Raw genomic sequence first — 22,922 nt, 5'->3', positions numbered from 1 at the left:
TGTCCAAGACGCCCTCTGCTCAACACATTTTCTGCTGGGTACATATCTGCATGTTACAAACATCTCACAAAAGACTAAAAAAAGCAGCCCGTACTGACAAATAAATGTAAGAAAAGAGGATTACCTCACAGACACTCTTCTGAAACTGCAGAGCTTTACAATTCTCTGGATTTGGAATATCAGGGTAGAAGGTTTCTTTGATCCTTTAAATAAAGATGATTAAGTGCATTTAACAATTAGGATTATCAGACCACAAGTAAGTTAGCAAACCCCTGGGCTTATTTTGACATTTCACAGGACGCTTCAGTGAACATCTGAGACTGTGAAGCCGCATCAAAGGTGCGCTCGCTCACGAAGCTCCTGTCTGAAAACTACAAGCAGTACTTCTGTTTCTAGAACTACAGTATCTTACGGATCTTATGAAAGTGGAAAAAGCAAAGGATTCAAACGGTGACGGTGCTCTCAGGTCAAAAGTACAACACAGGCACCGCTTGTCTGACTCAATGGCCACAGTGCGAGTGGGATCATGCACCGTCTGGTTGTTGGGGAGCGTATCTGCACGAGGCAGTTCCCCACGGCTCCTAACAAGGTCTGCACTCTGGGGGGAAAAGGCTACCAAAAATGAAAGGCAAACAAAAACAAGATTGGCTCAGAGCTGTGTCATATGTAGACCTGTTAAAAAGTCTGGCATTTGACATTCCCGCAGGAAAAAAAAACAAAACTTTATTAATCTAAAATGCCTTAGCTTCTAAATATCTTTTGTATTCAAATCGTTTTTATTTTTTTTATAATTTTTTTTTAAGATTTTATTTATTTAGTTGACAAAGATCACAAGTAGGCAGAGAAGCAGGCAGAGAGAGAGAGAAGGAAGCAGGCTCCCTGCTGAGCAGAGAGCCGGATGTGGGGCTCGATCCCAGGACCCTGAGATCATGACCTGAGCCGAAGGCAGAGGCGTAACCCACTGAGCCACCCAGGTGCCCCAAGGATGGCATTTTTAATACCAGTGAGGGCCGTCTATTCATGAACACAGCCATCTGTCCCAAGCCCCGCCCAGGACGCCTCCTGCCAGCTGACCCTGAGTCCCCGCTCACCACCTCCCCTCCTCTCCCCTCCCCTCCTGCCTCTCTAGCTTCACTCAGACACCCAGGTCTTCTCACTGCCTCCTGATGACCACGCTCTTTCCGGTTTCTGGGCCCTCACAGGATCATTCTCTCCTCCTGGGACACTCTTTCTCTTCTCCTTACCCTGTGGGACTCTGCTCAGATGGAACTCCCCTTGGGAAGTCGTGGCTGACCACCTGCAGTGACATGGTTGCCCCGTTATTCCCCTCATGGTACCCTGTGACCTTCCCAGTACACACATACTTTATAAGCATGTGTTTACTGGATGATTATGGGTTTGAGGTCCCCCCTTCCCCACTGAGCTCTAAGTCTGTAAGGATCACGCTTATTTAGTTCCCCACTGTTATCACTCTTCATGTGGGAGGCGGCATTCATATTTGCCAAATATATGAGTAAATGACAGTATATTCTAAATAGGTCACCAGGACAAGTGTGATCTAATCATTAATCCCGCACACAGCTATTGCCGTATCTACACCTATACGTATTTTTAGTGCATCTATTACTTTAAATCATTAGTAAATACAGTTAAGAGGAGGTTTACCTTTTATATTATTACTTTAAAAACCTTTCAGTAATTCTTGTTTAATATTAAATCCAATATTAATTAGGACTAAACCAACATTTTTTACCAACCAGTTTCAACCAAGTACTTATTTCTTAACACATGAACTGAATTATCACACTCTTCAGAAACAACAGCAAGCAGAAACGCAGGTACCATTACCATTCTCGTTTCCGATAGCAAAGGACACTCGTGACCACTCCCACGGTGACAGCCACGGCCACTGGGATGAGAATGGCGATTATTAACCCCACAGCTGAAAAAAGAATATTGGATATATTCAAATCACCACTTTAAGCAGGATGTATAGAAGACATTCATATTATAAGATACTTAAGTTGACAGATTAAAGAAAAAAAATCCTACCTGATCCAGAGACACCAAAAAATTATTAAAATACGACCTTCAAGCATTTTAGTAATTTTTACACTAATACGTAAATTCTTTAGAACAGGACTGAGTGCCACTGACATGTGAGGCTGGATCCTTCTTCCCTGTGGGGCTACCGTGTGCACTACAGGGAGCTTAGCAGCGCCCCTGGGTTTCTACCCACTAGATCCCAATATAGCACCCCACAGCTCTGAGATCCAATCCTGTCACCAGATGCCACCAAGTATCCCCCAGGAGGCAAAATGGCCCCCAGCTGAGAACCATGTCCTCATGGTGCTTTATTTAAGTGTGTGTGAACTCTAACTCCAGGCTGGAGGAGATGCCACCTTCCAACTCAAGCTCTTCGCTGCAGACAGTCAAGCCCATCTTCCCTATTCTCCTTCTCAAACTGGTGAATGCTGGGGTTTACAGTTTTTTAAAGGGTATTTCTTTAGCTCTTCCCTGGGTATGTTAAAAATCACATTTGGAATAGGGCAAAAAGGTGTTAAAGTGGGGGACACCTGGGTGGCTCATTCAGCTGAGGGTGCAACTCTTGATTTCAACTCAGGTTATGATCTCGGGGATGTGAGATCGAGCCCTGCATGGGGCTCCCAGCTCAGTGGGGAGTCTGCCAGAGAGTCTTTCTTTCCCTCTCCCCCTGCACCTCCCCCACTTGCACACACGTGTGTGTTCTCTCAAATAAATATAATCTTTAAAAAATATGTTAAAGGGGGTCAGCTTTATATAGATTTAACATGAATTTAGAACTCCAGATTTGAGATGTATCCTTCATACAGTAATTTCTTAAGTACTCTTAGGAAAAGAGCTTCAAATAACTGACAAGAATAAATATGAAGTCATCCTGTGGCCTTTGAACACTGCTGGCTACGCATGATAAACAAGCAACAATACATGCAATTTTAAAAAAGGGGGTTCCTCCATGAACAAAACTTGCTGAAAACTTATGCATTTAGGTACGGAAAGCACCTCAACAGCAATAATTATCTTACAATTTTCCTTCGTCACCACGAACATGCTCTTCTCTGGGCCCATGCCACCATCTGTGTAGGCTCGCAGGACCAGATGGTAACTTGTTTTACCCTGAAGATCAGCAATTCTCAGTGTCTTCTGGGATAGGTCAGTAATGTTCTTAATCTTTATGTCTGACCGACCTATTTTCAAAGGGAAGATTATTATTACTGATCTCTACACCATTTTTTAAACACCTAGCTACTCATACCTGTTCGACCCACACCTCTGTCTCGAGTGAGTGGTTGCCGACTGCCCTTGAGGCCAGTGCCTGTGGACCCCATTTCAAGTTCTCCCTCTGCCGTTAGCAGCCATGTGGTCCAGACCTGGTATTGAAACTACCCCAAACTTGAGTTTCTCTAATTCATGAAACAACGATCACGACCTACCTCCCAGGGCTGTGAGAAGTTGTCATACATTCTCTAGAATAATCCTGGCATATGGCAGGTAATCAACAGAAGTCCCTTCTCTTCCTCAGAGCAGGAAAGTGTACCTCCACCTGCTGGGGCAGGGTCGCTGTGCCTGGGGCCACCCCACCGAGTGGTGCCAGAGCCCCCTTGCTACCATGCTCGCTCCCGACTGCCTGCGAAGAGGCAGCACACTGAGCTGTCGCGTGAGCCGCTAGCCAGGAAGCCTTGAATACTCACAGGATCATTTCAGAAGAAGGATGAAGAACTGCTTCAACTATTGTTTTAAAGTTTTAATCAAAGTAATAGACGACTAGTTTGAAAAACTGAACAAGATTAAATGGTAACAACAAAACGCAGCAGTTTTCTGCTCGCACCTTCCCTGCCAAACGTCACCTGTTTCTTTGGATATTTACTTCTGTATTTTGAAATAAAATCACGCTGGCGGCACTTTAAGACTTGTAGACATTACATACCCATGTCCTACAAAGAAGGTGAAGCTTGGGTGTTCTCAGCACTCTGTCTCCCTCACGTCCCACATCATTCACACATACCACAATGTTTGGGAAATTCACCATTTACATTACTGCGATCGTTTAAGTATGGATTCCTGCTAGACAAACTGCTTGGTCTGCTCATGTTTCCCTTACTTTTCTGTTGTTTTAATGTCTTTTCCTCATTTGCTTAATGTACCCATTCCTAATTCTTCCCACACCCTCCTGTGACTATTCAGTGCAATTTTCCACATGGCCCAATGCAACAAAATCCCAGAGCCATGACTGGCTGCCCCACCTCCCCACATCCCCCCACCCAGGGCCCCCTTCCCAGTGTATCTGCTCCAGACCCAGGCCTTCCCAGCTCCCACCGTCCTGAACCACCTTGTCCCACTTGCTTCCTCAGGCTGACCCACTGTTCTAGAACCATTGCCTGAGAAGGGGACATGGGGAAGGAAGTATTTGCAGCTCTACGGGTCTGAAGATGCCTTCCCTCTGCTCTCACACTGGCTGCCGCTGACAGAGTACAGACTTCAAGGTTGAAAAAAATTTGCACTCAGTTATCTTGGAGACCCAGCTGTGCTCTCTTCCAGCATCTGCTGTGCTGCTGAGAAATCCGAGGCCACTTTCATTCCTGAGGCCTCACACCTGAGCCAGTCTTTTCTGTTTCTAGGACTTGTATCAGGTGCTTGGGAAATTCATGACAGCCTACCCTGGTGTAGATTTCTTTTTTGGTGTAGATTTTTTTCTACCTATCTTACTGTGTACTTACTGAGTGCTTTTATCTGGGAAATGTTCTTCTGCTCTTTGGTCATTTCCTTCTATTGCGGCCCCCTCCATACCTCCCCCACCAAGAACTCCTATAAAGCGTGACAGCACAGGTCTCCGCGTGCTCCAACTTCCTCATTTTACTCCAAGTTTTCTCCTCTGCATTTGTCTAACTTGGGGAAGAATTTCTCTCCCATGTAATTTCACTACTATTTAATTCTTTAAAATTTTCTTTGATTACATTTGTAATTTTGATGAGTTCTTACCTATCTTCTGACCATTCTTTTTTAATAACACCAGGGGATAATAATAAATACAATAAATACAGGGAGGGTATCTCCACTATGCAAGGATAGTTTTGTTCTTTGTTTTAAAATTTTGTTTCCCTACTCTGAATCTGTTTTCTCTAATTTCTTCTGGTTTCTGTTAGAAACCAGAAGAAATGTTAGAATCTTTCTCAACCATCTGGTTATCCCTGGCTGCTAGTCACAGTTAGAGCGAGCCCCTGGAAGGTCACTGTGAATGGGTGGAGCTTACTGGTTGGTGGGCTTCACTTATCACTGGTGGGGAATGACCAGGTCAATTTCTGGCCTTTCACTGGGACAGCCCCCCAATACCAGCACCTTTTGTGTCTTGCCCCAGGAACCATTTCCTTTTTTGCAAAGAAAGATCCTCTTATCTTGTCCAGGGAAATAGACCTTAGCTGAAGATGTCCTATTAGCTTCCTATTAGGGGAAGGAGGAACAGAAAAGGTCACACTGTTCACTAGGGTCCCTCTCTCTGGAGGTTCTCTGGCTGTTTCTCCAAAGAATAAAGCCCTCATCTTTGGGCAGGGGAACGGGCACTCACGTTAGCTGAATGAAGTTGGTGTACAACTTTGGGGGTTCTCACTGCTTACAAACTTTCAGTGAGTCCTCACTGTTCAGCTCCTATCCATCCTAACCACCTGCCTCCAATCCCGACCTATAGGATGAGTCAAATTATTTCTCGCTGAAGCCTGAACGTCCACCTGGATTTCACCATCCTTCATCCTCCAGGTGATCTGTCCTACTCCCATCAGCCCAAAAATGTCCAAATTTGGTGTACTCTTGCCTGTCTCTGTTTGTTTGGCTTTATGCTTTTCTTTTCCTCTTCAACTTCAGTGACCAATCCTCCATGTCTAAATGGAGTCTAGGTGCTAGAATTTTAATTGGTACAGCGTAAAATTTCTGAACATTTGAGAAAAATTTCACCAGACTCTAGGTATTTGTAGAACTTTGTATGTGGGGTTTTTCTCATTCACAGGCAACTGCGAAGGTTCTGGAAACACAGACCTTAGTGGTGAGGAGGCGGTGCACAGTTGGCACAGCTGCTCTGGGAAGTGCCTTAGCTGATGCCCGGGCAGCACCACCATGCAGCACTACTGTTCTCAACTTGTCGGACGGGCATTGAATAATTAAAGTGGTTTTCTTCTGAGGAGAGGTCATTAAGGGAAGTGAGAGCTCTCAAACTGAAAAGATGATAGCCTTGTGTTATGTGGCTATGAAGAGGAAACATCTGACTCCCAACAGAAATATAATTTAGGGAGAAGCCATAAGTCTGCATAAACATTTCTGTATTTATAAATTTGAAAATTCTCTATGGACTCTGGACATCCGCTTACCAACTGTCAAGGACTGACTGAACCTTTAAAGATCTAATGGATGCTCTTGTCCCCAGTCAAGTCAATTAAGCTTGCCAGCTCACCAAGGCCACTACTAACTGTGCGGACGGCTCTCTGTCAGGTAACAGCAGAGGCTCTGGAGCCCTTCTCTGGGTTCCTGAACTTTTCTCCTCCATTATTAGAATTACAGAAAGACTTTTTTAAAAAAATTTTAAATAACCTAGGTAAGATGCTATGTTTGTTATGCATGATACAAGACTGCTAAGAGATGATCTCTGTCCTACGGGGCTTATAATCACAGTCTGCAGAATAATTTAAATGCAAAATGGTACAAGTCATTTATCACATACTAAAATCCTGAAATTCTCATATTTATCCATTTTCCTTTATCTCTTTGTCAGTTTTGGAAACCAGTATTACTCAGCAGCACTTCTCTTTCCTTGGTTTTTATTTTTTTATTTTTTGTGGTTAAAGAGAACTTCTAGGAAATATTCCCGCTGTAGTTAAGTGACTTACCGGATTCCAAACCCCTTATTTTAGATGTGTCTCTCTCTCCTTTTTCAAAGTAAAATAAGTATCCTCTTAAAAAGCCTCTGAGCTCTTCCACGGGAATATCTTCCCATTTTACTAGTATCGAATCTGCAGATGTGTCCTCAACAGTGAAATTTGGCGCAACAATTGGAGCTGTAAAGAGAAAAACGTCCGCAGCTAGAGGAGAGTTGACGGACACAGAGGAAGACCGCAACATTTGATGACATTTCTATCCTCAAGAATAACTGAATCTGAAATTAGAACTTTATTGTCTACGAAGTCCCACTTTCAGAGGTACTAGCACAAGCACTGCTCCCGTGAAGCTCATGCACTACTGACTGGAGACACAAGGGGGTTTCTCACAGCACACACCCGCAGCAGAGGGAGAGGGGGCCCCCTCGGCAAAATCCGGGAGCAGCTATGCAAACAGAACTGTGTCCCCCCTCTGTACACAGTCTTAAAGTTAATGGTTTTATTAAACGTGTTTAAGTGCAAATTTTAAGTCTCTCTGACATCAAAATTCAGATTTCATTTCTCAATGACAACAGTAAAACTGTGAAATATAAACATTAACGAAATGAAGATTAAGTAATCACAATTTTCAATTTATCATACAAATTATTCTTCCTTCCTTAAACATCTCAAATCGTTTTTAGAATTCAATCTTGCAATCGCTATTTATTTCTGATTCCTCATGTTACCTTGGACTCTAAGAAAACATACCCATTTAACTTACCCAGTTCTTCTACATATCCAATTATAGAGCGCAGTAACTGATACCCTTGATTCCTGCACCCATACAGAAAAAACTTGTATCTTACACCAGGTCGAAACTGATCTACAGGATGGAGACAATTAACTTTTGTTAAGCACATATTACTATGAACATCTATTTTAGAAATAGCAAACCTATATATAATCACTTATTCTGAAGTTTCCAAAGCTAATTTTAAATAGCTTTTTTCTTATCATTAAAAAAATCCATTTTTTCGAAACTGATAAATATTCAGAGTGAAAAATGACTAAAGAAAAATTAAACAAATTCACTTCTGTAATGAACAGTGTAACATACCATGACCTTGAAGGGAGAAAATAGTGAACAGGGCTTTCATTCTGTTTCTTTAAGACCAAGCAACGAGGACTTCTTCCCAATTTGGGCCGGGTCAGTTTACTAGCCAATTCCAGGTCCAAGTCAAGCCTCTGGAAAGCCCTTCCTGCTCTAGCCAGTGTGATCGCTCTCTCCCCTTGCCTCTGAAAAGCAGAAACTAACATTTCCACTCTACCTTGCTGCTTCAAGTATGCCGGCCCATAGAGTCTGTTTTTCTATACAGCATCACTATTTAGTGCCCTTGAGTTAACATCACAAAATGCGCAAGAGAAGCATCTTAACTTCAAAAAGCCCCCTTTAAAATACCTGACACAATGCAACATGTGAAATCTTGGGAACACAGAGGCAGACACTGTGTGGGCCATAGCCTAGAAAGGTGGTAGAATGGTGGGGAGACAGATGAACGGGGGTAACCAAGACACCACGTGCTAGACTACAGGGACCTATCACAGGCTGGGGCACCTTTACCGTGCCACCAAAGGAGTCTAAGAGTACCACGAAAAGCCACCAAGAGGTGACATCTGAAACAGGGTCTTAAAAGGTAATTAGGAGCTCAGCAGTGGTGGTCTAGGAAGAAGATCCCGCCTGGGGGAAAACGGCAGCATGTGGGGTTGCACTGCGCTCGTGGAGAGCAACTCTTCTGGTGTGGTCAGAGCGCCAGTTCTCTAACTATGCACCCACGTAACACCAGTGCTTCTACAAGCTCCAGAGTGAGATGGCCAACCTCTATGATCGTTTTGTAACTTTTTCTTTGGCATCAGGCATGCCTGAGGTTAGTTTAATCTTCATGTAAGTTAGTAAACTGTACCTAGTGTTACGACGATAAGTATGTCAATATTCATAGGGTTCTGCTACCTTAAAAAGAAAAAGGGCCCGAGTGGGGATTATGGCTTTAGTTCTGTGTTTTGAGGTGGTAAAATAGACAGCTGAAGAGATGATTAGGTTGGGAAAAGGACAGGAAGTGCCTCCTGTGGCCTCCTGTGGCCACGGTGCTGTCCCAGCAGCAGTAAATGCGAGAGACCATTCCTGGCCTCCCAAGGCACTGAACGTTCTGCTTTGAATTTGAATCCTGGAGCTGCCACAAGCTGGTTCTGTCAACTTGGGCGGTCTGAGCCTTTCTCAACCACTGTGGGGCCTTTGCTAACATGCTGTAATCGGGAGCTTCTCCCTCTCACCATACAGGTCTCAGCTTCAACTTCTGTCTCCAGATGCTCTAAGACGACCCCTCCCACACCACCGAGCCTGCCCCAGTCCACCCTCGTTATTCTCAAAGCCCAGGTGCGGAGGTGGAAGAGGGACGAGAATCTACGATGTACATTAGGCTGGCGTAAGGCTTAGGCAGCCCCAGGTGGGGACGGTGCGAGGGCAGGTGCGGGAGAGGAGGGTGGAGAGTGCCAGGCACTCTGAGAAGGGAGGCAGGCGCTAAGGAAGGATAAAGGGAACCATCAAGTACTTCAAGTAGAACTGGCAAATACTCTTAACCAACCTGGAGTCATCTAGCCGACGCGACTCATCTTCACCAGCTGATGGTGAAAAAGCAAGCGGGCAGCACTGGCTCCTGGGCGAGAGGCTCAGCCTACTCTCCTGGGCTTCCCCTCAACGTGAGAAGAACCGGGACAGGGGGATGACCTCGAGGAGCATCACCACCAAGGCTATAGGATCCAGAATCCCCAAGGGCAGGGGCACGAAACACTCACAGCTACTCAGAATGAACAATGGTGGTGGAAAGAGGGCTGTAACGTCCAACGGCAAGGCTGGCTTCGCCTGCTCCTGTTGTTCTCCTCATGGCTGACCTGTAGGCTGGTGCTATCAAAAGCAGCGTGCCTTACAGGGCTCCCCAGCTTGTCAATGGTCAGGCGCCGGGAACCGTCCCCTCCCCGCCCCACACACCCTGTGCCCCCTGCCACACGGGTGCCCCCCATCCTCCATCAGTGGCTCTGTTCTTGGCTCTGCCCAGAAAACTGCGCTTGGACACATGAAGGCAAAGGTCGAGGAGTGAGACCACACGGCTTAGGGCTCCATGGTTTTCTTTCTTCAGGAGCATTCCTCCATGCTGTTATGGTTTTGACGCCATCTGCGGTGCTACTTAACATTCCACTTTACAGATACACTGTAACTGACTCATTCTCTTATTTGGGTTTTCAAGTTTTGTGATTACAAGTAACACTATGGTGAACCTTCCTAGATGGAATCCTGTGCTGCCCTCTGATTTCTTAGAATAAACTCCTAGACAAATAATTACTAAATTAAAAGATAGGAACCCTTTTCCATGCATACTGCTACAAAGCACTTTCCAGAAAGGTCAAACCAATTCACACCCATTCCCGTGGTAAGGTGTAAACGACCACTCATCACACGCAGTCACCCCATGTACTGCTCTCTTAGAAATATTTTTAACAACTTTCATGGAGAGGCATGAGTTCATCTTACCAGATTCTATTACAGTTTCAGTGCTGTTTGAAGGGACTTTTTTCCAGTCCATAAGGCAGGGTTCAGACCGAGATGAGTTACACCATTTAATAACATAGTCACAAGTCATATTGGGATCGTAATTCCAAGTGAGGAGAATTCCATTTCCCATTCCGACAGCCTGCTCTACTTTGAGATCATCTTCAACAAGAAAGAAGTGCATGTTACTTGTATTAAAAACAGTAATATAAGGTATATCTCATGAAAATGGGCAAGAGTTAAAAAAACTACTTCACTGGACAGAAATTTTTGAAAGAGTGCTCAAACTACCTAAACCTGTAGCAAAGTTTAGAAGACTTACTCCGCTGCTTTTGTTGTAAAAAGCTAACTGCCTGTGCGTACAGACAGATTCGGAAGCTGGAAAGTCATGAAAGCGCACCTGGGACAGGTGAGGGCGCAGCAGGCCAGGGTGTGAAGGCCGGCCAGGGCAGATGGGTGGGAGGACGGGGCTGCGGGCATGCAGACAACGGGGGGGTGGTGGCAGTGTTTGGAGGGGAAGGCAGATGTGAGCTCTGTGAGCAGACGGGGGTGACTATGCCCGCGACCCCCGCCCTGGGGCCAGACCTATATACCGGGAGCACGAGAATCTGTGGTGAACAAGCGGACCAAACCTTCTCTTCCTCTCAAGCCTCTGGGTGGGCTTAAGGGGCTTGTGGAGACGGGCTGAGGAATGGGGAATCGGCTAATACGCAGAGGGATCAAAGGCCATGGGACGGAATGGCCGCTATGGGACAGAACGGCCAGCTTGCGCACAGGGAGGGAACCACACACACACACACACGGGACAGAGGGCTGAGGTGCAGAGGTTGGAGGGACAGGGGCTGTGCTGAGATTCTGCCTCCCCATCCTGTCAGATCTTGGCCTACAGATGATGGGGGGGTGGCTAGGCTGGAGGTGAGGACTGGGTAGCTTAGGCCCAAAGGGAGAGGGTATTTTCCACAGTTAATAGCAGGAAATTCCTTTTTTTTTTTTTTTTAAGATTTTATTTATTTATTTGACAGAGATCACACGTAGGCAGAGAGGCAGGCAGAGAGAGAGGAGGAAGCAGGCTCCCTGCTGAGCAGAGTGCCCAATTCGGGGCTTGATCCCAGGACCCTGGGATCGTGACCTGAGCTGAAGGCAGAGCCTTTAACCCACTGAGCCACCCAGGTGCCCCCATAGCAGAAAATTCTATAACTGATTTTTATTCAAGGGTCCAGTAAAAAGACACAGAAAGGGTTTTTGGAGAAAAAAAAAAATGGTATTCATAAAGCAATTCCTACCTGACACAAGACAACAATTTGGCTTAGAATTCAGAAGACCCTGGACATAGGAGTGTTTGGGCTCAATGTGATTAAACCCCCACACTATGAACCTGCTTCGGGGCCACAGGGCCTCCGACGCAGGAAATCCTCAAGGAAGGGTGATTTTTTGTGAGGCTTCCGTAACTGTCTAGGAGCTGATGCTATACCATTGTTAGTTCAGAAGTTACCACCTTCTGAAGGACACATGGAAAAGGCAGGAAAACAATCTGTGAATTAAAAGACAACGCAGCTATTGCCTATCATTGTAAAGCAATGAAATGTAGAATCTAAACCAGAAGGCTATCTTCTTAAGGATGTTCACACCTCTCTTCTCTTTTTTTTTCTTTCTGCTGTCACAGCACTGCCTGAGGACCTCTGCCCTCTGGTGTGTGCTGAGATCTGGGCTCTGTGTTCCATGTGTCTGAAAGGAACAGTGCTTCCCCCTGTCCTTCCTCCCCTATGGTCCACTGAACAAAGCCAAGCAGCAGCTAAGTGCAAGGAGTAAGAAACTGCCTCGGTCAAGAGTTGAAAAGATACTTGGAGGAACCTAACTGGACCAACCAACTTTTCTTCCTTCAGGAGTGGCTGGTCACAGACCAGCGCCCCCATATTGGGGCAGGACAGCAAAGGGAGATGGGAGCAGGGAATGACCTGAAGAGGAATGAACTGAGAAAAGAGGCAGAAGTGGCTATGGGTTAAGTATTATGGATTACTGGTAATCCATAACATTTAAAGAAAGGCACTCAGTTAATTTTAAAATTGTTCTAGAGTGACTTTTTAAAGTTTATACTGAAGATCTAATTTAGACTTTAATTTTTTTTTTTAAGATTTTATTTGATAAGAGTGACGCCAAGAGAGCAAACACAAGCAGGGGGAGTGGGAGAGGGACAAGCAAGCTTCCCGTTGAACAGAAGCCCGATGTGGGACTTGATCCTAGGACCCTGGGATCATAACCTGAGCCCAAGGCAGATGCTCAATGACTGTACCACCTAGGTGCCCCTAAGAAGAATTTTTTTTTATTAGTAAAGGATTCCTATTAATAAAGAAATGTCTTATCAACAAAGCTGCTATTAAAACTAAGTATTTTTTTCCTCCCTGGCAGTTTGTGGAACAGCGCAGCTGATACAGCAACAGCTCCCATGGTCTTGGAAAGATACCTGAAAATGGTCTTAAATAAACGAAAGTCCACCACCATAACTCTCCAATGTTATGCCCTACTGTGACTGGGTAACACTAATTATTTTATCCACCAGCACCGAGGTCTGGAGTCACCACGAGTGACTAATGGCTGCTGTCTCTTCAAGAATTCTGCACAGGAACGGGCTAAATCCTCCTTACAGATCAGCAGCAGCCGGGGATATGATAAGAGAGCTGACCTTGTAAGAGCAGGCGAACACCCTTTAAAATGTTTCGCTGTAATTGCCGGTTCTTAGATTCTGCATTATCTTAGGTACTCACCGTTTGGAATTTCCATGCTAGCTATTTTAGAAGGTGGCGATGAGCCAACAGAATTTTTTGCCACCACACTGATGATGTAGTCGTTTTTATCAAGTTGTAGTTCTGCCTTGTGTTGAGGATCAGGGATCTCAGAAAGGGACTGTGTCTCCTCATCAAGCAAACAGGATACATTATAGGAAAGTATTTTCCCATTTGCTTCATTAATGGGTAAAGGCTGAGAGAAACAGAAAAATAAATTGTCAAGAAACCTGCAACACCAGCCATGTGGTGAGGCAAGACGGTCAGGTGTAAACCAGACACCACGTCAGTCATGACAAGGCAACATCAGACTCACGGAAGCTGTGAATGGTGTCAAACACAGATTCAGAAGGCACCGTGGCCAGGACAGATCAGGGGAGTGATGCTGAGGAAAAAAATATACTTACTGTAAGCAGTTTAAAAGCACACAGCAATTTAAAAATTAAGTTAATACGAACCAGTTTTTAGCCTCACATTTTTCAGAAGCAAACAAAAAAGTAACAATGACTGCTCTACCAAACGAAACATAAAATATTACGGCACTGGGGCGCCTGGCAGGGTCAACCAATGGGGCATGTGACTCTTGATCTCAGGGTCATGAGTTTGAGCCCCACACTGGTGGAGAATACTTAAATAAATAAAACTTTAAAAAAAAAAAACAGCATCATAGTTTTTAAAAAATATATTTATTATTTTCTCAAAATAGTACATGCCCATTACCAGAAAATTTGGAAATGATACAAAAGTTAAAAAAAAAACCTGTAAAATGTTCCCATATTCCCACCTCTTAAACACTCTTATATTTTTGCATTTTCTTCAAGTTGTTTTCTAAGATGTAGATATTTTTTAATTAAAATTGTTTTAATCACGATTTTATCTTTTTTTCACCTTTCTATAATATAGCTGTCTATAATATATATACACTTGAATGGCTTTATATTTTATGTAGTATTTTTACTAGTTATTTGAATATTCCATAAATAAATGAAATTTAAGTTGTTTCTAACTTATTACTAAAATTATACTTTGGTGTACCTTTTCATACCACTTTTTTCTTTCATAGTTAGGATTAATTCTTTAATGTGGATCTCCAAAGTAGACTTATTAAACTGCTTTTCCAAACTATTCCTCCAATTTATACAACAACAAACAGGACACTCTGATCCAGACTGACCTCGATATTAATACTCTGTTGAAAACAGTGCTCCAAACAGGGACTCTCTGATGGCCTGTCCTATTGGGTCCTTTATCAGTCTAAGGCTCATGGGCCTTCTTTGACGCTACTGATGGCTCGCTCCTTCACAGAACCCCACCCTGGGTTTCTGCTTTACCAGTTTCTGCTGGTCTTCCTGTCCTCTAACCTTCCCACTCTCTTCTGCGGGCTCCTCCTCCTCTGCCGCTCCTTTATACGCTATCACCTACGCGTCCCTCCTTGGCCTCTTTCCTCCCAGCATGGTCTCCCTGAGTGATTCCACGTACACGCTACTCAAAGCTATGTCTTTAGCTCTGACTACCCTCCTGAACTCCAGAGCCTCACATTAAACCACTACCTATTAGACTTTACTTTGATACCCTAGTGGCACCTATTTTTAGAATGTGTTTTTAAAAAGTCAACCCCAACCAACTTAATTTTCCACCCAAACACACTCCTCCTTGGCAAATGGCAGAACCATCAACCTAGTCTCTGAAGTTACAATCACCTCAGTATTTTTAACCGTTGGTTAGGCATTCATCTAGTTTGAAGCACGTCCCAGACTTTCTCTACACTGAAGTAATGGTCCTGCAACACCAGGCCAATGAGTGGAGTGGGTACAGTAGGCTCCTGTTCCATCACCTAATTCCAAAGACCCATGTGATACATTGTCTTTGGCTAGAGGACGCATCAGCTATTACACCATGAAGAACAGACCCTACACTTGATCTTAGCCGAAAGGCTGAGAAGCGACACACTGAGGTGGTGTGGAACTGTAACTACATCGTCATGAAATCTGACAGACAACTCTGAGTAGCAGTGGATTCTCTAATCAAGGGTCAGAGGGGTACACGGTCATACGCAGACAATCACAAAGCAACAGGACTTACAGTGAATCTGCACACAGACTTAACTTTCCTCAAAGCTGGGCTGACCTCAAATTTTCGTAAAAATAATGTTTTACTTTCAGTAACAAAATTCACTATTGAAAGGAATCCAATTACGGCTGCTCTTGTAACATCTGACTCGAAAACAACCGTTTGTTTTTGACGTTTGCAAATCAGATAAAGAATATAATGCTACAAAAATGTCTGCCCCAGTAGAGGAACACCAGTGAAAACACAATACAATTTATAGTGTATCTAAAAATTTCACAAAACCATGAAAGTCTTTTTAAGTGGCATACAGTAATACAATTAAGGGAAAACAAATTACATATGAGATATGTAAGAAGTTTCCTATTCAGTGAAGAAAAAAATGTCAAGAGAACTGAGATTCTAACTTGTAGCTTCTGGCTGTGTTTCTGGCTCAGGTGAGAGAGAGGAATTCATGAAATCCTCAGTTCCTTTGTAGGCCTCATGAAATCGAACTAAAGAACGCTGCGATCTGTCAGAGAAGATCCCCGCCAAACTGACCGCGGTGCATACGGGGTGATGAGCACTGTGGGGGCTGGCAGGAGCTAGTTAGATTCGCAGCAGGACTGCGAACAGCCAGTCTCGGAAACCCGGGCTCCTTGATCACCGAAGTAACACACATAAGCTAAGTAACTCAGCACAGTAGTGTTGTTTAAATTCTCAGGGGAAAATCAGGTATTTACCTTCCAGTAGATTATCAAATTTTTTCCATCGGAACTCCACTCTCTCCACGTATCTGGTCCCTTTGAAGGAACTAGGAAAGAGATTTAAAAGTTAGCAGCTGAAGGCGTGGACTACATGTCAGTTGTTAACAGCAGTAATTGAAACAGTGGCACTGCGATTTTTTTCCCTAGGTTTTTGGAATTCTCATAAAAATGTGAAGTGGCCCAGTGGCTTCCCCTCAGAAATGAAATAAGGGAAAAGCTGAGTGATCAAGGCCAGCAAAACGGGAGGCCCCTTACAAAGGATTAAAATCACCCCTCAGGCCCTGAGGGATGCGACTCCGTCTCACATCCTCCTACCTCCCCTCACTCAAGTGGTGAGGACTCTCCCTGAGCACAGGCTTCTTGGTGCTCCTCAAATGTGCTGAGGACACCTGCCTCAGGCTTCCGGTGCTTTCTGTGACCCCTCTCCCCGCACAGAGAAACTCTCCTCCCCTGGAGGAGATCACCTCACCTCCTCCGTATCTCAGCTCCGGTGTTACTCTCCTACTTGAAGTCTTTTCTAGCTACCCTATTTAAAAAACTGCAACCCCTCTACCCCTGTCACCTTCTTTCCTTAGTCCCCTTTCTAGGCTTTATTTTTCTCTGTGGCACTACCCAACATACTATTTTTTAAAAACTGATTTCTAATCCTTTATCCTAATAAACTCCATGGGCAGAGACTGTTTTATTCAGTGCTATATCCTTGGTGACTACAACAGCTCCTGACACACTGTGGGTGCTTTTTTTTTTTTTAAAGATTTATTTGAGAGAGAGCAAGCAAGGATGCATGTGAATGGGGTGGGGGGGTAGAGAATCCTGAAGCAGATCCCTGCTGAGTGCAGAGCCCGACATGGGGCTCAACCCATGACCCACGAGATCATGACCTGAGCTAAAACCAACAGTCAGCCCCTTGACCGACTGAGCCACGCAGGTGCCCCTCAGTAAGTATCTGTTTAGTGAATTCGTGCTATCATCTCAGTGAGGTATAGATAAAATGTTTTCTTGTGGCAACAACAGTGCATCAACTGAACGCAAAAGATCCTGTAGTAGCCAGTCTCCAAATGATCAGTGATACTGGTCACAGCTCCTGGTATGCCCACCTGCGTGTGGTCCTCTCCCACACTGTCACAGCACTGGCCTGGGTGACCAACAGAGTATGACAGATATGATGGTAGGTCCCTTCTAAGGCCCGGTCATAAGAGGCATTGCGGAGGCTGCCATGTTCTCCCTCTACCCACTAAGTCTAGAGCAGCTAGCTGCCATGTTGTGAGGATACTCGGCAGCACCACGGAGAGACCTAATGGTGAGCAACAGCCTCGGCATGAGCCATCCTGAAAGCAGATTCTCTAGCCCTGGGCAAGCCTGCAGCCTCCATCTATGTCCACGCTGTGGCCTCACGAGAGACTGTAAGCCAGAGCCACTCAGCTAAGCTGCTTCTGAATTTCTGACCTATACTCATTGTGAGATAATATATGTTTACTGTTTTAAGTCACTGAATTTTAGAGTAATTTGTCAGGTAGCAATGGGTAACTAAATACACTCCCCTTTCTGGCCTCGTACACAGCGTTCAGTTTTGATGATCCAGATAGTTTTTTTTACATTTATCACAAAGCTTTTCTCATCTCTCTAACCTTCCTTCATGTGGAGAGGCAAAAATCTGGATTAACATCAATCATTTTTTGTCTTACTGTGCATTAATTTTTTGGAAAAAGTTTTTTTCAAAGATTCATTTACCTGAGAGAGAGAGAGAGAGAGAGAAACACACACATAAGCTGGGGGAGGGGCAAGAAGAGGAAGAGAGAGAAAATTCTCAAGCAGACTCCCTGCTGAATATGGAGCCTGATGTGAGGCTTGATCCCAGGACCCCGAGATCATGACCTGAGCTGAAATCAAGAGTCAGATGTTTAACCAACTAAGCCACCCAAGCGCCCCTGGAAGAAGTTTTATATTCCCTATATTAGCTAGTGCAAATAAAGCATTTGCTATCTTTTGTTGAATGACTCCTAAAAAATTATACCTATTCGTAAGTTTTTTGTTTTTGACTTTTAAAGCTGACATCTGACTATTCAAGGATAAAATCTCGTTTCATCTTTGGAAATTACCATACTCAGAAAACCAGTTACCTAATTTTGTACTTATTTTGGCCTCTGTGTACTACAGAAAATGAAGTTCAAGACTTCTGGCCCCATCCATTTCTCAGGCCAAGGTCACAAATAAAAATTCCAACAAATTCTCTTTGTTAATATCTAAATAGATTATTAAAATTATAGGGAAGGAGGACAGAGTGTCAGAAAAATCACCCATATTCTTACCACAGTCTCGAGTCTGTTTCCTCTACATCATCTTAGGACAGCCGCAAACATCCTGCAGATAGGCCTAGTCTTTCCACACAGCACAGCCAGCAGCTGTTGTATTATCACAAACCTTAGAGCCACCACTTAAGATGTCTGGATGATCTTTTACTAGCAGATATTACACAATTCCGCAATTCAAGCGTTATCCTTTTACTCACTTTAGTGACATTTTCTTTAAAAATAAGTTGTAAAATTCAAGACCCACAGTAATAATCAGCTATAAATCATTTAGTGAACTTACTGGCTTCTGTGGTTAAGTATTTTTTTTCATTGCTCCATTTGCTCCATTTCCAGAAAGTTTCAGTAGAACAGCGAATCCGGAAAGTATATATGGTATATGGATTTAACTTGTCCACAGCTACAAGATAACTTGAATTTTCTACTCCTTTGATTGTGACATTCCGCTATTAAAGCAAATCAGTAAGTATATGTATATACATGGAACATCATGTAAGAATTCTCATATATACACACACACATACACATTTTAATAAGAAAGCCCACCCATATTTGTATCATAAATAGACTAAATGTCCACAGGAGTTTACCTTTATAAAACTAAAGACCGTTCATCCACCAAAATATTTTAATTTTTACATAAATACAAAACTCATGAAATTATGCTCTATAGTAACAATAAACAGTATTTATGTGTCATTTTAATTCAAATATGGATCTAAGTAATAATGATAAGATAAATTATGCAGAGAGGATGATATGCTCTTGCTCACTGGTCAATGGCTAATGGTAATACAACAGGCCTTAGTACACTTTAGTAATCTAAGATGACCTTGAGGATTAAATATATAAGCTGTATTTGGAAGCTTCTTTGAGGCAGGCATCATTTTATGCATTTTTAATAGGGTACTCAGAACCTCTAGTATGGTGCTAAACATGTAGAATATATTCTTCAACAAACTCTTATTTAAATTATATAAAATTAAAGTGAAACAATTTAAACAAATCTGAGGATCCGCATGTCTCAGGAAATCCTCTGAGCTCCCAATTACGAATTACAAAGCAGTTTTCTGGGTTATATTCTGCCATTTGACTGATTTTCTAGCAATCATGTAAATTTCCAAATGAGTATTTTCATTCAGTATCTTTCATTTTGGACTTAGCACAAATTACAAGATGGTGCAGTACAAAAGTCAAGCTAAGTATCCGCAATGTATTAAAAAGTCATGTTCTGACTTGAAACGACCACCTTCTGACTTAGAACTTGTTCCTATTGCTGCACTTGGCAATTTTAAAAATCACATCTCCTCTCTGGTGCTTATCAGCCCATTAACTGATGTGAAAGGTTATAGCAACAACTATCCATTCATTTACAAATCTGCTGAGCACCAGCCATGTGCCAGGGACTATACTAGACCTGGAAACATTGTGGGAAGTCAAAGTCAAACTCATGTTCTATGACACCCAGTATTACAATTGTTTCAAGTGCTACATATAATGCTGTCATTACACTGATATATATAGTGTCTTACTTCTTACTAAATCTCTGTAATAATCCATGTGAGAGCTTCTGCATATCAATATCCTTAATTCATTCTGAAAACTATTTTAGCCAAAGTAACATCAAAGGAAGTTTATAGGAAAATCTTACTCACCAATTCTTGGACTGAGTTAGTTTTGTTAATTTCAATTTGACATAAAAGTTTAATCTTTGCAAAGTTGCCTGGTAAATGCCAGGAAAGTGTAACAGCTGTTGAATTAATATCCTTCACTTTGATTGAAGTAGGAATACGAGGACAGACTGTAAGTATAATTTGTAAAGATTACTTAAAAAGTTACTTTCTAATAGGACAAATGACAATTAAAAACAAAACAAAACAAAACAAAACAAAAACCACTAAGAAACGAGAGGAGTCATTGGTACCGATCAACAACATTCCACTCAAGCCGTGGCATACACAAACCTCACTTTTACTGCTGGAATCATGCCTACTCTGTTTCCGGACCAACCACACTCACGGTTCCTAGACTGGCATCAGGAATACTAAAAGGTAGTAAGATCATAATCTCTACCTTTAAGGAATGCCGAATTCATTTGGAGAGTGACCAAAAGAGAGAGAGAGAGAGAGAGAGAGAGAGAGAGAGAATGAATAAGAGTATATACGCTAAGTTGGAAATGCGTAGTACTAGTGGCCACAGGCACTGAGATGCCAAGTGTGGTCGGGAAAGTCTGAGAGAGAAGATGGGACTTAAGGTGCGCTCTGAAGGAAGAATCTAACTAAAATTGGCAAAACAGATGCGGAAGAGCACTTCTGATTGGGGTCTTGGCAAGAACGGGACGACAGTGAGACAAACTGCACATGATGCCGGTGATGGCACAGAGGCCAACGTGAGTGGCAAGGAGTACTGTGACAGTAAGGCGGAAAGGCAGGGGGCAAATACACATGAACACTAGCCCTCAAATGTACCAAACATAGCTCTTCTGAGCTTAGGGAAAACCAGGAAAGAACGAAAGTGAGGAGAAGGAATAACCAATAGAAGTTACTTACATTTACGAGTAGGGCAACGAGCTCAGCTACTGGGCACTTGCCAGTCTCTATCATAATGTGTTTGGTTTGAGCCCTTCTCCACTGACTGTGAGTCTGTGAGGGAGGTCAGGCCTCCACACCAGCGCTCCGTGGGCCAGAGAGCCCGCTATGGCACCGATGCAGTGGGATGCCCACAGGAATGAATGCTAAGAAGATGGACCATATTTTATTTCTATCTTGAGCTAGGTATTAATAGGGCTAGTAAAAATTCCAGAATCATCAGCAATAAAAAGGAACCACTCACTCACTGATGTACACAGCACCTTAGATGGAGCTCAAGGACATTACTCTTAGTAAAAAATGCCAATCTCCAAAAGTTAGGTACTGGGTATTCCATTTATACAACATTTCAAAATGACAAAACACAGAGATGAGGAACAGAGGAGATATTGCCTGGGGACAGGGCTGCAGGAGCATGGTGTGTGTGGGGGGGATGGGTAGCGGGGAGGTGTGGGGAGGTTTGCCAATGGGGCAGGAAGAGAGAGTGTCTCTGTGGAGACAGAACAGCTCTGTATCTTGACTATGCTGGTGGTTCCATGAATCTCTAGACAGATTCAACTGCACAGACACATCCATGCACACACACCTCTCAATGCACACAGAACCTCGTTAGAACTGAGCAAGGTCAGCAGTCCAGTTCACCAGTCTGGTTTACCATACTGTACCCATGTCGACTGCTCACTTGAAAACTGTACTACAGTTAGTAAGACATCACAAATGGGGAAAGCTGGGGGAGATGTCACAGGGCTTTATTATTTTTGCAACCACTCGTGAGTCTATAGTTATTTTAAAATAGAAAGATTTTAAAAAATAAAAATCTTTTAAGAACTGGACACAAAATTTTTCAACAATCAAAAACTATTAAAGCCACTTAGAGTTTCTATGTAAATGACCAATTCAAATTTGTATCTGAAATCAACAAAATGGTGAAACTTGAAATTATACATTTTAAGGATTTTAAAATAAAAACTTATTTGTAACTCTAAAGAAAATTATAAAAAGTAAGCCCTAAAAGAACTTTAATTTCAAAATATTTTATCCCTTCTAAAATTGTTTTTAAGACACTGGTTTATGCAGCAGCTTACCTTTTTCAGTTATGTTAACTAAAATAGTTGATTCTGATCGACCCAGAGGATTGTGAGCATTCAAAGTAAAATTATATATTTCTTGATTTGGATGCATTTGAAAGAATAACTGATAGCTTTCATTTGTTGGCGCTTCAACTCTTTTAAATCTAACATATTTCCCCGAAAAACTGAATTAGAAGAAGAAGAAATATTAAAATCATTTCAAAACGGCAAGAGAGATAAATACTTCAGGAAAAAATAAATGGGTAAATTTCTAATAATTAATCTTTTTTAAAAGTTTGTATTTCTAATTCCAGATGCACTACATACTTGGCTAGGAAATTGTGTCTGATTCAGAAAATAGACGAAAATCACCAGCCAGAAGCCTACTATCTAAAACAGTCCCTGTTCGTATTTGAGGGTTCTTCTAGGATTTTTAAAAAAGGCACATGAATCTAGTCTGTGTGCATGTCATTTGCAGTATTAATGGTATATCCAATTTTATACAGCGTACTGAGTTTTTATTTTATTCATAACAGAAATGAGATACCACATTTCCCTGTGTCATTTAATACCCTCCAGGGTACTCCCTGCCATCTGACATCTTTCCCTGGTGAGTTTTACCTTTCAAATAAAGTGTAACTCGTATTGCGTGGGCCCACCAATGCGGTTGGTCTTCCTGGATTCCAAGTACAGACAATCTCTTTTAAATCAGAGGTCTCACAATTCAGTTTTTGAGGAGTATCAGGTGGATCTAACAGGAAAAAAATGCAGTTACTTAGTGGTTACATACATTTTCCCTGAAAACATGTTTCACAAATGTTAATTACATTTTGTACAATTTCCTCTGGAAATGAAATAACGTATTTACATTTGACCTTCT

The 22,922-nt window shown here is 42.8% G+C and overlaps 1 protein-coding gene across 1 annotated transcript in view; it reads right to left on the bottom strand.

Annotated features, from left to right (window-relative positions):
• Positions 1-22,922, bottom strand: part of LOC111140973 (LIF receptor alpha) — a 73,592-nt gene that overhangs the window by 4,464 nt on the left and 46,206 nt on the right. The window contains exons 8-19 of the mRNA XM_022493260.1: positions 22,664-22,793; positions 22,058-22,227; positions 20,040-20,185; positions 18,668-18,830; positions 16,052-16,122; positions 13,245-13,458; positions 10,465-10,644; positions 7,663-7,764; positions 6,912-7,079; positions 3,066-3,227; positions 1,849-1,942; positions 125-203 (exon numbers count right to left, since the gene is read on the bottom strand). Of these exons, the coding sequence (XP_022348968.1) occupies positions 125-203; positions 1,849-1,942; positions 3,066-3,227; positions 6,912-7,079; positions 7,663-7,764; positions 10,465-10,644; positions 13,245-13,458; positions 16,052-16,122; positions 18,668-18,830; positions 20,040-20,185; positions 22,058-22,227; positions 22,664-22,793 (1,679 nt within the window). The remainder of the gene's footprint in view (positions 1-124; positions 204-1,848; positions 1,943-3,065; positions 3,228-6,911; positions 7,080-7,662; positions 7,765-10,464; positions 10,645-13,244; positions 13,459-16,051; positions 16,123-18,667; positions 18,831-20,039; positions 20,186-22,057; positions 22,228-22,663; positions 22,794-22,922) is intronic.

Source organism: Enhydra lutris, unplaced genomic scaffold (genome assembly GCF_002288905.1).
Source record: "Enhydra lutris kenyoni isolate GAN:26980312 unplaced genomic scaffold, ASM228890v2 scaffoldscaffold5, whole genome shotgun sequence".
In the NCBI taxonomy this organism is placed as follows: domain Eukaryota; kingdom Metazoa; phylum Chordata; class Mammalia; order Carnivora; family Mustelidae; genus Enhydra; species Enhydra lutris.
The sequence above is the reverse complement of the archived record's forward strand: the minus strand, read 5'-3'. Positions and strand labels throughout refer to the sequence as shown.